The 17163-nt window shown below is 48.6% G+C and overlaps 1 protein-coding gene across 2 annotated transcripts; it reads right to left on the reverse strand.

Moving 5' to 3' along the window:
- Positions 1-1117: 1117 nt before the first annotated feature.
- TBC1D21 (TBC1 domain family member 21) lies at positions 1118-14895 on the reverse strand. Of its 2 annotated transcripts, XM_040227369.1 has the most exons (11): positions 14836-14895; positions 7481-7588; positions 7243-7346; positions 6241-6335; positions 5365-5475; positions 5119-5219; positions 4081-4177; positions 3639-3739; positions 2253-2369; positions 1515-1598; positions 1118-1150 (listed from the first exon to the last, which is right to left on the reverse strand). In XM_040227369.1, the coding sequence occupies exons 1-11, from the start codon at positions 14893-14895 to the stop codon at positions 1118-1120; spliced, it is 1011 nt and encodes a 336-aa protein (XP_040083303.1). The 2 variants fall into 2 exon arrangements, with proteins under 2 accessions (XP_040083303.1, XP_040083304.1); XM_040227370.1 differs by lacking the exon at positions 7481-7588.
- Positions 14896-17163: the final 2268 nt, after the last annotated feature.

Consider the following 17163-nt stretch of genomic DNA (forward strand, 5'->3'; position numbering starts at 1 on the left):
GGGAGATTGTCACCTGAGGGGAAGAAGACCAGCCAGGAGCTGGGGACATAGTGCCTTTCCAGTGATGGTCACTGAGAGTGACAGGTGGCAGCAGGAGCGTGCAATGACAGTCGTGCTTCACCCACAAGAGCCAGGTCCACGGCAAAACCACAGATCCCTCCTGCCCATCCATCAGCCCCCTCTGAAAAAGTGTAGCCGCTGGGCAGGGCCCGTGTGTGTACATACACACCGTAGGTGTACACACTTGCCAAGCAGCTATGGAAGCACCTGGCCAGACCTCCGTCTCTGCAGGTTCAGCTTTTTCCAGCCAGTCTTCACGTCGGCCCTCAGGGTCACCCTCAGAGCATTGGCAAGCTGGGTGGGGGGCTTGGGGCAGGCGCACACATTGGGGAGAGCAGGTGGCAGGAGCTTCTGCCCTCAGGGAGAGACTGCTCTGCCTGAGTCAGGGAAGAGATGCCACTATCTGGAGAGACAAAGGCTGAAAAGGGGAATTTAGTTTGAGGCGGCATTTCAGGCTGAGAAACAGAAGGTGCAATTGTGAGGGGCTTTGAAACCAAGGAAGGAGCCTCTTGCTAGCCAGAGATTTGTGCTGTGTCCTTTCCACAGGCTGCTGGGGAGGTTCTGGAAAAACAATGTCGTGTATGATTCGTGTGTGGGGAGTATAGAAGAGCCATGGGGTGGGAAGCCCTGGGCTCGGGCCCCCTCTCTGGACCAGGGATTGAGCAAGCATGTTGGACATGTCCATCTCTTCCACAGGAGGCAGCCCGCTCACAGAGTCAGTTATGCCCGCAACCCTTTGCTGCCTGGCACAGGACCACTGCAGCCTTGGAAAACCCGCAGCCCCGAGGAGTCGCCGACCAGCACCGTCTCTTCCCAGTGTGTGCCCTTTCTCTAGCACTCCCATCTCTCTTCTCATTAGACAATCCTGTCTCTACCCTCACTCCCCACCCCAGGGAACACACTGCTCACCACAAACCATGACTCCAGAAGGCGGTTGTTATCACACCTGTATTACCTACACCCTCACCCGCATGCCCCATTGGACTTCATGCTGACCTCACAGCTGAAGCACCACCTCATCCTGTCCATGGAGGGCCTCTGTCCACTGTGAGCAGTCTCAGAGAAAGAAATCCTTTAACGACTGAGGAACCTTGGGGAGAGGGGGTAGGGGTGGACAGACATCGGTCCGGCCCTCATTATTCAGTTCATTCAGCCAGTAACGTTTCCCTGAGCCCCTGGGTGCCCAGCCCTGTGTCCACATCTGCCGGAGGGATGCAGGGAATGAGGGATGAGGGCTGGGTTCTCAGGAAGCACAGTCTGCTTGGTGAAGCGCGAGTTACGCATGCAAGCAGTGAGAAGTCTGTGCAGAGCAACCCCCCGGGGGTTGGTGGCAGAGAATATAGCACAAGCTATGTCTCTGAAGTTGAAAACACCTGCCATGGACTGGGCTTGGGCGATCGGGGAAGGCCTCTTGGAGGAAGAAGGGAAGGAAGACAAATAATCAAGTGACTTACATCCTTCTGGATGAGCTCAGCGTAAACTATGCAGGCAGCGGAGATCAGCTCGTTGGCATCGAGGTCAATGAGGTTGTTGCAGGCCTGTGCCGGAAGAAGGTGGGTGGAAGCAGGTCTCCCTGGGCACAAGCTGGCACAGGCAGCGACCTGCTGCTTCAAGGGGACGAGGCCGCTGCTCATGGCAGTCACTTGGGGCCACCCAATCTCTTCTCAACTAGCTTGGCGCAGTGCCTGAATTTTACCATCGGAATTTTATATATTGGAGAGATGGGGAACGCAGTTTTCATTCTTGGCACTAGAGGGTCCCCAGGGTTTCCCCGAGTGTTTCATGGGATTCTGGGAGGACTCGTTTTATGATGGGGGCGCCATCTAAGATGTGGATCAAAGACTTCAGCTGCTTTTCAGAAATGTTGGAAAACTCTAGGTCTTTTGTCACAGGAGGACGCTAGGGCTAAAGAGTTTAACTGTCAGTCAATCCAGCCTCAAGGTTAAGAACCGTTCAGGGCTTCAGCTCCCCCAGATGCTAAACAGGGGTACTGGTGATGATGATGGCTATCACGCCTCTGTGTCAGGCTTGTCTGGAGGTTTACGTGAGCTGGTCTATACAAGCACTTGGCACAGTGTTTGGAGATTGTCAGTCTCCCTGGTATTGCCCGGGGCGGCCAGGGCCCCTGAGTCTGTGTCAGGGGTCTCCGGGAGCCGGTGGGGCTGGGCGGGGCTTGGCTGGAGGACGCTCACCAGGAGGATGTCGTCGCCTGTCATGCTCTCCTGTAGCACCTGCTGGCGTACCATCTGCAGCATGCTGTAGGCCACCAGCACCTGGAGGTTCCTGCAGGGCTTCCCTGTGAGCAGCACCTGCAGGGGCCAGTGAACTTCGGTCTGGCCTATGGTCTGAGACTGCAGACGCCCTTAGGATGGTGCGGCACCCACCAACCACGTGACCTGTCAGCCATGCCTGGGCCTTGCTGCCCATGTGCTCATTCATTGACTCTCATTCATTCATTCAAGCTCTGGGGTTCTAGGCATTGTGCTTGCTGTTGGGGGACTCAGGGAAAAAGGCTTTAGGGCATTCATCAGCTAGAGGGAGAGAGAGAGAAAGAGGGAAGGAAGAAGGGAAGGAGGAAGGGAGGGAGCAGGATAGAAGAAAGTGAGAGACGGGGGGAGAGAATGCCAAGAATGACTGGGTAACGCTCTGTAGCTTTGAGTGGTGCTTTGGCAAAACAACAGTTGATGGAATGTCAGCAATCCAGGGGTGTCACTAAAGGCCTGGTGGTTGAGCACGGAGATCAACAGGCCAGAAGTGAGGAGTGAGGTAGAAGGAGTTGACCTGTGGGGCACTGAATGCCAGGCTGAGCAGTGGGCCCAATCCTGCAGGCAGCAGTGGCCACGGGGTAGTGTGGTGGGTATGTTGCCCTGGAGACTGGGGTCAAAGAAGTGCAGGTGTGACCTGTCCTTGGGGAGCCCCTCCCTCTCCAGGAGTCGGGGCTCAGAAGGTGTGGGCACTCAGGTGGAGGGGAAAGCCAAGGAAGACGTGGCTGGGAAAATGAGAGCAGAGTGAGGGCCCTTGGGCAGGCAGGGTGGCAGGGAAGCTGAATACAGACCAGGCTTCTGCTGCACGAGCCTCGATGCCCCTCCTGCCTGCACTGCCCTGAGAAGGTGCAGTGGAGGGCTAAGATGAACAGAGGGATCAACTGATGTTCTCATATCTCTCAACAGGGCAGGAGCAGGGTCATTGGCCCAATAAATCTCACTGAGCTGTATCCAAAATGAAGTGACGTGAAAGTCGCTCAGTTGTGTCTGACTTTTTGCAACCCTATGGACCCATGGAATTCTCCAGGCCAAAATACTGGAGTGGGTAGCCTTTCCCTTCTCCAGGGGATCTTTTTAACCCAGGGATCGAACCCATGTCTCCTGCACTGCAGGCAGATTCTTTATGAGCCGAGCCACCAGAGAAGCCCAAGAATACTGGAGTGGGTAGCCTATCCCTTCTCCAGAGGATCTTCCCGACCCAGAGATCAAATCCATCCAAAGCCGGCAGTGAAGGGAAGCAAGGACAAGGGCCTCCCTGCCGCCTGCCCCAGGGGGAGGGCCTGTTCCTCTGCCCCAGAGCAGCAGGCACCTCACCTCCCAGAGCCTCCAGACGTCGTCGAAGGTCTTGAAGGCACGTTGAAAGCAGAGGCAGAACCAGGGGAAGAGGGATGGCACAGCCCCCGCACCCTTCCCTTCTGTGGGGAGAGAAGCCCAGGGGCCATGGTCAGGGGATGGGAGATAAAGCAAAAACACACATGGGCGAACAACTGAGCACGGAAACACACTTGGAAAATTTAAAAAAAACCCAGGCTGTCACATTTCCATCTGTCTTTGGAGACTATTCGGGGTGGATTTTCAACTGTCCAGATTCTAACCCCATCCAGATGAACCCTCCTCCCGGGGCCCGAAGAAAAGACCAAATGATCTCACTTCCTCCCCCACGCTTGGGAGCTGCTGGCTTGGACTGGGTCCCGGCCCCCTCCCACGCCTTCCCTGGAGTTGAGGGAGGTGTATGGTAGCAGAGGGGGCCACTCACTTAAGTGCTCGGCAAACACGGGATCCAGGAAGTTGATCAGGGTGTTGAGCATGTCGAGGTTCTTCCCTACCCCGATGTTGATGACACAGCTGTGCTCCTGGGAGAGATGAGTGGGTGGGAGGGACCCCCTTGAAAGCACTAGATGAGTCAGCCTTGCTCCGTCAGCTTCCCAATGCTGGAGGCCCTGTGTGTGTCTGGCTGGGCCTGGCCTGAGTCTCTGTATGTGTCTGGGTGTTGGAGTATGGGTGTTTATAAACACACATCTTGTCTCTGTGATGTGTGTGCATGGTGGGGATGTAGAGATGGACCGGGTATGGCTCACAATGCGGTGAACTCAGGTATTCTTCCAGACACATACCATGGGTCTGAACCAATCGGGACAAGGAAAGAGTGGTGGCACGTTGTTTCAGGGATGGAGAAGGGGATGAGGGTGGGTTCTGGGCAGCCTCTCACAGATCATGAGGAAAGGGAGTAACAGGGAGCAGCACCTTTAAAGCTCTCAACCTCACAGTGTGGGAATACTGAGTCCCTGGAGGGCCTGGGTGCAGGTCAAGTGAAAGTAGCAATGAGAGGCAAGAGTGAACCCCAAGTCCCTGGAGGGCCTGGGTGCAGGTCAAGTGAAAGTAGCAATGAGAGACAAGAGTGAAGACGAGGCCTGGAATGGTTTGGCTGAGGTTTTGGGATTCTATTATGGAGCCTATAGGGGGCCATGGAGGATTTGCCAGAGCAGAGCTGTGTTTGGGGCAGGGAGAATGCCAGGGGAAAGGTGCCCTCATTGGGCCTTTCCAAACATTTCAAGGTTTGACAAGAGCTGGACCCAATGCATCGCTATCCTCGTTTCTTAGTTCCAATGCTTCCACCTCCCAACCCAGAACAAACCCCACTAGGGCTGGCATTGCCTTTTTCTGGGAGAAGCTCCTCTGGGACTCAGAGGGCTGTTTCAGGGCTGGAGGAAATGACTGGGGCTGCCAGTGCCTGCCTAACCTCAAGGGGTCATTTGAGGAATGCGGAGGTCCCTAAGACAGGCTGAGCTCTCACCGTTTTTTGTAGGAAGAACTGGAAAAGCCAGAAGGTCTCATGGTCATGTTCTACCATCAGCTGGAAAATCATCACCATCTCATGGAAGCCCTGCTGGTACTCTGGAGTGGATGGGGGGCCAGTGAGGAGGGGCTGGGGTGGGGAATGGCGGGGGGATTATGGCAGAGCCTGGGCTGGGGCAGGGGCACTGTCCCAGGAAGGAGTTGAGAAGGGGGAGCTGAAGGGAGGCCCCGCCCTGTGGCTCACCTGCTTGCGTGTTGCAGACATAACTCAGGAGCAGGATCTTCTCCAGCTTCTTCTTATCGAGGAGGACATTGCCCAGGGGGTCTTTGTCATAGAGTTTTTTAATGTCGTATGCTAGGTTGGGGGCAAGGGACAGGTGGGTGTCACCAGATCATGTCTAACAGAATGTCCATGGGTGAGTTTATTACCCCCAATCCAAGAGGGTAGGACCCAGGACATCCTGGGAAGGGGGCTATGAAAAAATTTACATCGGGGACTTCCTTGGTGGTCCAGTGGTTGAGAATTCTCCTGCCAGTGCAGGGCACAGAGGTTCTACCCCTGGTCTGGAACCTAAGATCCTACATGCTGTGGAGCAACTGAGCCCGAGTGCCACAAGTACGGAGTCCAGACGCCCTAGAGCCCATGCTCCAGAGCAAGATGAAGCCACTGCAATGCGAAGCCCATGCAGTGAAACAACAGAAAGCCCATGCGCAGCAACCAAAAATAAAGTGAAAAAAGATACACCAGACCACCAAGCTTTACCCTTCACCACAACCTGAGCTGCCTGGAATTTTTCCTGCCTCCAAATCTTTGACCAGTCTGTACCCTTTGCCAGGAATGTCCCGCCTTCCTGCAGTTCAAATCCAACCTAGTTCAAGGCCAAGAGGGGAAGGGATGTGGACAACCAGCGGAAGAGCATACGCCCAGGGACACACACTGCTGGGCCACTTGGGGCAGCCGGTGGAGCCAGGCTGGTAGAGTAACCAAGCTGGAGCCGGCAAAATTTGCAGCATGTGTCAAGGCAGCGTCCAGGAACCAGGGCATAGACATGACATAGGAAGAGCCAGGGAGGAGCCAACCCTCCCCTCTGCCGGGCCCGGCCCACCCTCCTCGGCTCACTGATACTGTTCCGAGTCTCTATGAAGTTCCGGTGCAGGTTTTCCAGGAGGGGCTGAATCTTCTGGTACATCTGGCATAAGGCCTCGTAGTTCTTCCTGTGAGGATAGACCCGAGGCTGAAGGAGGCAGCCGTCCCTCCAGGCCAGTCGGGGGAACTCCGAGCAGTGCCCTGACCCAGGAGGTGCGCGCTGCCTGTGCTGCCTCCCATCCCCCCAACTTGCCCAACCCTAACCATCCTCCGATGGGCACCTGGAGTGCGGGGGAGGTGGCTCTGCAGTCTGACCCCTGCACCTGAATCCATAATTTAAGAACTAGGTGTCTGCCATTAGGGGATATCATGACTTGGGGATATCACTGCCCTCCCTAAGCCTCCGTTTCCTTGTCTGTAGAGTGGGGCTAACACTAGCACCTGTGCCTCAGGATTGGAAGGACTGGATGAGACAGGGTTTGTGCCCATCATTGGAATGAGCTTAGGTGTGTAGTGGGCTGAATGGTGACCTCCAAAGATAGGTCCATGCGCTAACACCTGGAACTTGTGAATATGACTTTCTTTGGGAAAAGGGTCTTTGCGGGTGTACTTAATTAAGGATCTTGAGCTGAATTATCTGGATGGTCCTAGATCCCCCACCTGTCCTGGAGTGTTCTCTGGCTGGCCCCTGAGCATGTGGATAGTCCCTACCTCAAGAAGGCTGCACAGGCCTAGGGATGGCTGGGCTGGGCAGGGTGGCGGGGCAGTGTGAGGAGGTGCCAGGGTCGAGCTCAAGTTGGCAGGGTGTGGACTGGTAATTACAAGCAGGTGGGGCGTGCAGCATCCAGGGTGGGGGTGGGGAGGTGCCTGTGCCCCCTGGGTGGGGGTCCTGAGTCAGGAGAGCCATGGGGGTTTTGCCTCTTGAAAAGAGAAGTCCATCTGGAGGAAGCAGCCTGAACCTAGCAGGCTGGGGTGGGCACCCCCTCCCACCCACACTGTCGCCTCCCTCCCTTGAAAGGATCTGAAATGGTCTACCTCCTTGTGCTGTCCACCGTGAGCCGCTCATCCTGGGAACTCTGCCATGAGTAGTAGCCCGTGAGGAACTTCCAGGCTTCTGTCCTCACCGTGGGGTGCAGGCCCTGGGAGCGGGCAGAGGTGAGAGGTTGTGAGCCCCCTGAATGCCTGAAAGAGCCCCTTCCAATGCCATGCCTGCCCCGTTGCCCACCCACACCCCCAGTTCCAGGGTGAGGCCAAGGGTGGCTTAGGACTGTACCCTTTCCAGGATGTTAACACAAATGAAGTCTCGTGACTTGGCCAAGTGACCATTCTCGTCAAAGAAGCCATCCCATTCCGTCTTGTCAATGGGCGGTTTTCTCTTCACCTGGGAAGGACAACCACCTCAGCCCTTGGTTAGGAACCTTTGGCTTTTCTTTAACAGTGAGTTTTAAGTGATATACTCTGGATTTTGCAACATGAAGCAAAATTTACAGCCTCTGACTCACTTCTGAAAATTTAACCTGAGGAAATTACTGAAAATATATAGAAAAATGCTGTATGCACAATAATTTTCATTGCACACTACTTACTAAAATGAAAAATGCAAGCACTCTCTAAACGTTGTGCAATAAGGGAATAGTTAAGTAAACTATGGTTTATATGCTCAATGGAATATTGTGAGGCATTTAAATGGATACTTACAAGGAATGAATAATAATCTGGGAAAATACAAATGTTAACGGAAAAAAACAGAAAGCAAAACTGTATATTCAGTCTGTATTCTGTCTGTGTACATACTCCATATGCATCTGTTACATATTGTAAAAACCACACCTTATATACTCAAGTGAATTAACCACTATAAAAATCCTGTTTTAAAAAACTGAAAAAAAACCCTGAAAAAAAACCACCTAAAAACAAAATAGTGATTATCTTTGAATGATAGGATTATAAGTAATTTTCCCTTTTTTTTTGTATTTTCAAGCTTTTCTATAACTATAATGTATACTTGCCTTGATAATGGAAAAATAAAAGAAGTACTAATTGAACACATCTATGAGATCCATTTTACCTTTTCTAGAAGAGTAAAATGGTACATCATAAGGAATGGTTTCTGTTTACATAAGGGGTGTGTGTGTGTCAGGGAAAGGTGAGTGCAGTGCTTGCAAAATACTTTAAAATGCTCATAAAACAATAATTAGGAGTTGAATTCCTGTTGGAATAGGGGAAGATGCCTAGAGGAGTCTTGCACTGAAGAGAATATCTTGAATGCCACATCTCAGTCTTGAAAGTATACTGATGGACAGAGCTTGGCAGGTGAGTAGACATGTCTGATATATATATTCCCAACTTCCCATTGATAGATACCTGAATATGCATAGGTGTGACTCAAACTTAAATTTGTGTACAAGTCAACTGAAGATCTTAAAATTCTGATTCTGACTCAAAAGGTCTGGGGTGGGGGCCAAGATGACACGTTTCTAACGAACTCCCAGGGCACTGCTGATGTTGATTTATTGACCACAGGTGTAGAAAGGTGTTAGAGACAAAAACAGCACTGGAAATTAAGAATTAGAGCCCGCAGGCCCAAATTTGGGGTAATTTCTGCTAACCCTGTTTGGTAGAGATGGATCAAGCAATATACTTTAATAACTCATCCATGCTCCATCTTCTAAACCAAAATAGGATATATGGGCCCAAGAAGGTACAAAAAATCTTGGCCTTGGCCTAACCTTGGGAAGCAAGGTCTGCCCTGATGCTACATTCCAATTGTATAGACATTGTTGTCTGAGCTGATCAGAGCCAGGTTTCTGCCCTCTGACAGCAGTCATGTTCTCACAACCTGTACTCAGAAACTGCAGCACACACTTGGCAGGAAGTAGAAGGGAATAGGAAGAGCAGGGCTGTGTCCTGGGATCTTTCATTATGAAAGGGAATGACTGAACTTTAGGAATACACTGAACTTTAGGAATTTCCTTATGAATTTTAGTCAATTGGTCAATTTCTAAAAAAAAAAAAAAAAAAAAGGCAGCTGTGATTTTGATCGGGATTGCATTGACCCTCGGAGAAGGCAATGGCACCCCACTCCAGTACTCTTGCCTGGGAAATCCCATGGGCGGAGGATCCTGGTGGGCTGCCATCTATGGGGTTGCACAGAGTTGGACACGACTGAAGTGACTTAGCAGCAGCAGCACTGAACCTATAGATCAATTTGTGGAGAACTGATAATGCTATTGAATCTTCTGACCCATAAAACATAGCATATTTCTCCTTTTATTTAAGTCTTGTTTAATTTCAGCAATATTTTGTTCATTTTGGTATGTATAGGTTATTCATATATTTTATCAGATTTATTCACAAATATTTCATATTTTGGATGCTGTTGTAAAAGGTGTCATTTTTAAACTTTCAACTTCCAGCTCCTCATTGCTAGTATTTACAGATATATCCCATGGGTGGAGGAGCCTGGTAGGCTGCAGTCCATGGGGTTGCTAGGAGTCAGACACGACTGAGCGACTTCACTTTGACTTTTCGCTTTCATGCATTGGAGAAGGAAATGGCAACCCACTCCAGTGTTCTTGCCTGGAGAATCCCAGGGACAGGGGAGCCTGGTGGGCTGCCGTCTATGGGGTTGCACAGAGTCGGACACGACTGAAGCGACTTAGCAGCAGCAGCAGCAGCGGATTTTTATGTATTGATCTTGTATCCTACAATCTTGCTAACCTCACTTATTAGTCTTAGTAGCTTTTTTGGTGGATCAATAGGATTTGTTATATAGGCCAGCAATCAGCAAACTATAACCCATGGGCCAAATCTGGCCTTCAATCTGTTTTTTTTTTCAAATAAAGTTTTATTGGCACACAATCATGCCTGTTCACTCATTTGTTGCCTACAGCTGCTTTTATGCTACAGTGGCAGAGTTTAGTAGTTACAGCAGAGATGTATGACACACACAGACTAAAGTACTTACTACTTTGACCCTTACAGAAAAAGTTTGCCAACCCTGACATATGGTCATGTTATCTGTGAATAAAGGCAGTTTCACTTCTTCTTTTCCAAGCTGGATGTCTTTTATTTCTTTCTCATGTCTCATGCACTGACTAGAACTTCAAGGGCAATGTCAGATAAAAGTGGTGAGAACAGACATCTTAGCTTTGTTCCTAATCTTAGAGGGAAGGCATTTGGGCTTTTATGATTCGGTGTGATATTAACTGTAGGCTTTTTGTAGATGCCCTTTATCAGGCTGAGGAAGTTCCCTTCTCTTCCTAGTGTGGTGAGAGTTTTATCAGGGATGGATGTTCTTCATCAATGGAGATGATCATACGGTTTTTCATTTTTTAGTGTATTATGGTAAATTACATTGAATTATTCTGAATGTTGTCATTCCTCGGATAAACCCTCGTGGCAATGTATTATCCTTTTTAGACATCATAGGATATTATTTGCTACAGTTTTATTTAGGATTTTTGCATCAGTGTTCATGAGAGAGCTTGGTCTATAATTTTGTTTTCTTGTAATGTTTTTGATATCAGGGCAATGTTGGCCTCATGGAATAAGTAGGGTCCTATACCTTCTTTTCAATTTTTTTTAGAATAGTTTGTATAGAATTGGTATTATTTCTTTCTTCAGTATTTGGTGTAACTCACCAGTGAAGCCAGCTAGATCTGGAGTGTTCTTTATGGGAAGATTTTTAACTACAAATTCAATTTTTTATTAGATTGAAGGATAGTGTCAGAAGAAATAATTTTATTTTTGACTTTTTAAAATTAGAGATTTATCAGAATAGGCCATTTTCCTTCTAATTCACTTTAAAAAATAAACAATACAGGAAACAGCAAGGAATCAATAAATGCATAAAGCATAAAAATGATTGAAACCCAAAGAAATTAATTATGGAAACAAATGCTTAAGTTTCCTTAATAGTTGTAAACACTTTAAAAGCACTGGTTTTATTTTAAGCACTTTATATTTACAACTGTTTAATCTTCACAACTACCTATGAGGCAGGTGAGGTTGTTACACTGCTTTACGTGTTAGGGAACCAGAGGTCTAGAGGGTTAATTAGTGTATCTGAAGTCACACAGTAAATAACAGAGCTGAGATTTGAACCCAGAGTTGTTTGGTACAAGAGTCAGGGTGCTTAACTCTGATGCCATGCCACCAGGGAGTGTAAAAGGCAAGGATTTTCACTTTAAATAAAAAGTATACACCCTCCTTGAGCTGTTAGGCTTTCCAGGTGACTCAATAGTAAAGAATCAGCTTGCCAATATGGGAGTCTGAGGACACATGGGTTTGATTCCTGGGTCTGGAAGATCCCCTGGAGGAGGAACTGGTAACCCACTCCAGTATTCTTGCCTGGAAAATCCCATGAACAGAAGAGCCTGGTGGGCTACAGTCCATGGGGTCACAAAGAGTTGGACTGAGGGACTAAGCATGCATGAGGGCTGTTAACAAAAGGTATACTTTAAAATTAAATGCCATAGGGTAAAAAATAAATGATGAACAAAGACATGAAAAAGGGGTTACACGTAATGAAAGTGGCAAACTAATCAAAGCTATATTCACAGAACACTGTAATAAAAGCATCGACATAATAAGGCAGAGATAATTAGAAACATCACAAGAAGGCATCTGCTGAGTGCTCGGAGAATCTGCATCACTAAACCTCTACCTGCAACAGTTGGCCATCTGCCTATTTTGCTTTGGCTGAATTTGTTTTTAAAAAGCCACTGACTTCCTCCAGTAAACTCTGCTTCTCTCTGCTCAGCCTCTTCTCTGTATCTCCCTGGACCCAAGCTAACTACAGGGCACCCACAAGAACTTGTAAGACATTTGCTAACAAGCCAAGGACAAGCTCAAAAAGCCTGACCACCTGCAGAGGCCTGCAGGTTGGTGCAGGGGTGGGGGGCAGAGGCAAGGTGGGTGGCGATAGGAATTTCCACAGGAAGTCCCCCCCCTCTCTTCCCTAGTACATCAACACTGCCTGTCTGTGCCAGAAACCATAGAATCTGTATCTGGGGTTCTTCAAAATAATGAAGACAGTGATCTCAATGGCCACTGAAATCCACCTTCATCCTCCTATATTCCTGTATTCCTTGCTCCGCCGACCTGTTAACACCCTGCCCACAATCTGGGTACAAGGACCTGGTCATCCAGGAGGAGACCCTGGTAGTCCATGACATGCTGGGTACTCTTCAGCTCTGCAATAACACCTTTCCTAGTCCCCTAGGAAGAGTACTGCTAGGCAAAGCTGGTATGGAAATCTCTTCCCGCCTTTGTGGTGTACTTCAGCAGGGTGAAACTCCCTACCGGTAAACCTGGGGAAAGGTGGGCCATGCTTCCCCTGGAGAAGGGGGCCAGAGGTGGGAGCCTTAAATGGTCCAACCTCTCTAACAGCTGTTAGTGGCCCTTGCTGCAGGCATACATCTTTCCAGCCTCTTTCCCTCACTTCATCATTAGGTTAAGGATTTTCTCCAGTAGTTTTTAGTAAAATAAGAAAGCCACTGGAGGATAAGAAAATTTTTCTTGAAGGGTTTTTTGATGCCATGTTGCTCTGAATCCTCATAGCAACAGTTGTTGTTTAGTCTTGAAGTTGTGTCCGACTCGTTGCGACCCCATGGTCTGCAGCATGTCAGGCTCCTCTGTCCTTTACTATCTCCTGGAGTTTGCTCAGATTCATGTCCATTGAGTTGCTGATGCTATCTAATCATCTCATCCTCTGCCGCCCTCTTCTTTAGTCGCCAATCTTTTCCAGCATCCGTGTCTTTTCTAATGAGTTGGTTCTTCGCATCAGGTGGCTGAAGTATTGGAGCTTCAGCTTCAGCAACAGTCCTTCCAGTGAATATTCAGGGTTGATTTCCTTTAGGATTGACTGGTTTGATCTCCCTTGCAATCCAAGGGAATCTCAAGAGTCTTCTCCAGCACCAAAGTTTGAAAGCATTGATTCTTCAGTGCTCAGCCTTCTTATGGTCCAACTCTCACATCCCGCGTAGCAACAGAGCCCCCAGTAAATCCTGAGTTCAACTGTGGGACAAGACGTACTCCCAGCAGTAACCATAATCGTCTCAGTGATTCCTACCAAGGAAATAGGGGGTGGCCCAAGGAGGACAGGCATATTAAGAGTAGACAGTTTGAGGGAGGGATATGTGTGACTTGAGAGAGTTATCTGGGTGATATTTATCAACCCAGTATAGTATCTTTAAAAAACGGCTTAGGGACTTCCCTGGTGGTCCAGTGGTTAAGAATCCACCTTGCAATGCAGGGGATGCAGGTTCGATCCCTGGTTGGGAACTAAGATCCCATATCCCGCGGAGCAGCTAGAGATTCATGTGATGCAAAGAAGTTAGGTGCACATCAGAATCACCCAGAGGGCTTGTGAAACTATAGATTGATGGGCCCCACGCCCAGAGTTTCTGGTTCAGAAGATCTGAGACTCAAGAATCTGCATTCCTTATTAGACCGAAGTTGATGCTGATGCTGCAGACTCAGTCACCACACTTAGAGAATCACTGATTAGGAGATGGACTCCACAGCTTGGGTTTGAATACCACTCTGCCACTGACTGGGCTTCCTAGGTGGCTCTAGTGGTAAAGAACCCTCCTGCCAATGCGGGAGGCATAAGAGATGCAGGTTTGATCCCTGGATCAAGAAGATTCCTGGAGGAGGGCATGGCAACCCACTCCAGTATTCTTCCCGGATGAATCCCATGGACAGCGGAGCCCGGTGGGCTGTGGTCCATGGGGTCACAAAGAGTCGGACATGACTGAAGCAACTGAGCACAGCACAGCTGCCATTTACTAGCAGCGGGTCTGTAGGAAGTTGCTTCCTGGACTCAGTGTTCTCATTTATAAAGTGAATGTAATGGCTTCATCTACCTCACAGAGTTATGATGAGACTGACTGTAAATAAATCATTTACAACAGTCATTGTACATAATAAATGCCATATGACAGTTTGTTATTTTATTATTATCTTTCTCTAAGTGTAGAGAAATGAAGAGAGATAAAAAAGAAAATTCAAATCAAGGCCTGGTGATAACTTGCAATAAAGCAGTAACATTTAAAACTCAGGGAGAGAGGTACCCATTTTGCATTTCTGCTTTTCTATGTATCACTCTCTAAATCACAGTGATTAATGAGACTTGAGATTGGTTAAGGTCATTATAATTAGTCACCATGATTTTGAAAAATATACAGTATGGAAAATTCTGACTGAGGCTGAATTCAAATGAATAGCTTCTCTTATTAATTGGACGTGGAACCACCTGCTAACAAAAGCATTACTGCCACCTGGTGGGAGCATACCAAAATTGTTGGCAAAAACACCAAGGAAAATTCAGCATCTTTAAGACAACTTGCAAACCAGGAACTTGTTAAAGTTAGAATGTCACATATGGGAGAAAAGTAACACTGGCTTAGATAGAAGGGTAAAGAAGGGACTTGTGTTTTTCAGTCATGTTGTCAGTGATGATGGCGAGACCAAGGTTTGACCTACCCTGCTCCACCTTCTAGGCCAGCTCAGGGTTCCAGTCCTTCCCACCCAACAGGGAAAAATAGCCCTGACGGGAAAATATCCCTAATGCAAACCAGAGATTGGGGAGGGAGGGACTCGGAGCTGATGAAGAACACCCACCAGGATGAAGGAGGCCGACTGCCTGGCAGAGAGACTGTTTTCGGGAGAGAGGGTGGTCATGGCCCCTGCTGACTGTCTTCAAGCAGCCTGACTGGAGTTAACTTGGAGCCGTAAGTGATGCTTTAATTAAGCAGGGGAAGGTGGTCTTCCTTTGGGGGGATGAGTTGCTTTCCCAGGAGGAACTGGGCCTCTGCTGACCTCCCATACTTGAACAGAGCCAGCCAATATGTCACAAAGCTCCTGGAATGCTCATCACAATGGCCTTGGAATATGGGAGCACTCAACTTTAGAGATAAGACACACCCAAGAACCAAGGGGACTAAACCTCCCAGTCACCCAGAAAAATCATAGTACTCACAGGATCTGTAATGGGGGCTGGGATCAGAAGACATAGACCAGTGTGTTGGGCTGATCAGGGAGGACTTCCTGGAAGAGGTGAACCAGGAAGTCTTTCCATCTCTGGCTCTCCCTCTTCTGGGCCCCCTTCACTTGTTATCCCACCAGACTAGTACAGAAACCTGGAAAGCACCTAGAATAGGAGATTTAGGTCTCTTGAGTATAACTTTCAGAGATTCAGAATCAGAATGTCTGGGCTGGGGACATGGGGAACTGTATTTTGAAAAACTCCCTGGGTGATTCAGATTAGGTATTTGGATGGTAGCTTCAAGGGGTAGAGATCAGTTTCATTTATCTTTATATCTAGAGCACCAAAGACAGTGCCCAAGTGACTGAACAAATAATTTAATTGAAGAGAAGAGTAAATGAAGCCCTTAGATCTCCTCTTACTTTCCTCTCTGTATATATTGCAGAGGTTTCTATATGTGCCTCATCCCCACTCCTTCCCTGAGTTCCTTTTGGCCAAGGTCAATGTCTGGTCCTTGTGCTTTCCCCTCCCAGTGCCAGCCCCACCTCCTGGCGCTTGGTGGGTGCTCAGTATTTGCTGAATGAACCTGAGGAGCTGGCTTCTCTTGGCTCCAGCATCAGTTCTCCACCTTAAGCGTTGCTTGCATTCCTGCTCAGGTCTCAGCCGTTAATGCCATCTGTCTCTAAAGCATCCTTAGTCATTAGGAGAGGATAGTAATTAGACCAACCAAATTGAAATCAGGAGCTTAGAGCTGGAGTGTGGACGCTGACCTCAAATTTGGATGTTACCCCCTTCTGAGCCTTGGATCCCCCAGCCATGAAATCAGAATACAGTCAGCCTCTGGCTTGCATGTCCTTATTAGCATAATGAATCAGCATCCATATGGAGGTCTTCAGTGGACACAATTCACTGTCTCATTTACTGTTACTGTTCTGCTGGCTTGTGGCACTGTAGGCGGCCTTTTAAATCAAAACGCTTTATTCTCTGCCTCTCTCCACGATTCCATCCCAACCTAGGAAAGCGTGACAGCCTCTTCCTCTGGATCTGTTGCCCCTAGGTCTTCAAGGAGCAGGAGGTGGGGCAGCTTTGAGTAGGGGAGGGGTGGAATAAGGACAGGGCAGCCTCTAACAGCAGGATACCTTCCTTCTGCGCCTTTCGAAGCAAATGTCTAGAGCGTTGGGCATGGCGAGGGCATTACTCACCATTTGGGATTATCTATGCCTCTGTTCCTCCACATCAACGGCGTCGACAACTGAGAATTAACTATGATTTTGCCTCGAGAAGCTGAGGATCAGGCAGGGAGCTGGAAAATCTGAGTGCTAAATCCGATGTGGCTTCTAAAATGAACATGACGGGCATAGATCATCTACTGAACTTCCTCTCACCTCTGGCTCCTTATCTGCAAATTGCAGATAATAACCCTTCCCCAATTAGCCAGTATAGTTTGGTCATATCACAAAAGCCTCATAGCAACTGCATGGAGACTTAATATTCAAACAGGACCCTGCGCTGAAGTGAGAAGGATTTTGATCCCGTGTTCCCCTCCTTCTGATTCTTATAAGGGATTTACATGTATCAGTGCCATTTTCTCTAGGGCTGAATGGTCCTTCCCTTGTCCATTTATTTGCATGTAGCTCAGCTGGTAAAGAATCCACCTGCAATGCGGGAGACCTGGGTTTGATCCCTGGGTCAGGAAGGTCCCCTGGAGAAGGGAACAGCTACCCACTCCAGTATTCTGGCCTGGAGAATTCCATGGACTATATGGGGCTGCAAAGAGCCGGATGCAACTGAGTGAGTTTCACTTTCCAAATTCTGTAGATTCTCCTGTGTTACACTGCCCGCCTCCCTGGTGGGGGCCCACTTTTCTGCTTTAAATTCCCGTATGTGGGGATTCTTCGGGGCACAAGAATCCCAGATTTTAAAATATTATTCTTGGTATTAGAGTGTGGGTAAAGGTTGGCGAG

This window comes from Oryx dammah, unplaced genomic scaffold (genome assembly GCF_014754425.2).
Source record: "Oryx dammah isolate SB20612 unplaced genomic scaffold, SCBI_Odam_1.1 HiC_scaffold_26, whole genome shotgun sequence".
In the NCBI taxonomy this organism is placed as follows: domain Eukaryota; kingdom Metazoa; phylum Chordata; class Mammalia; order Artiodactyla; family Bovidae; genus Oryx; species Oryx dammah.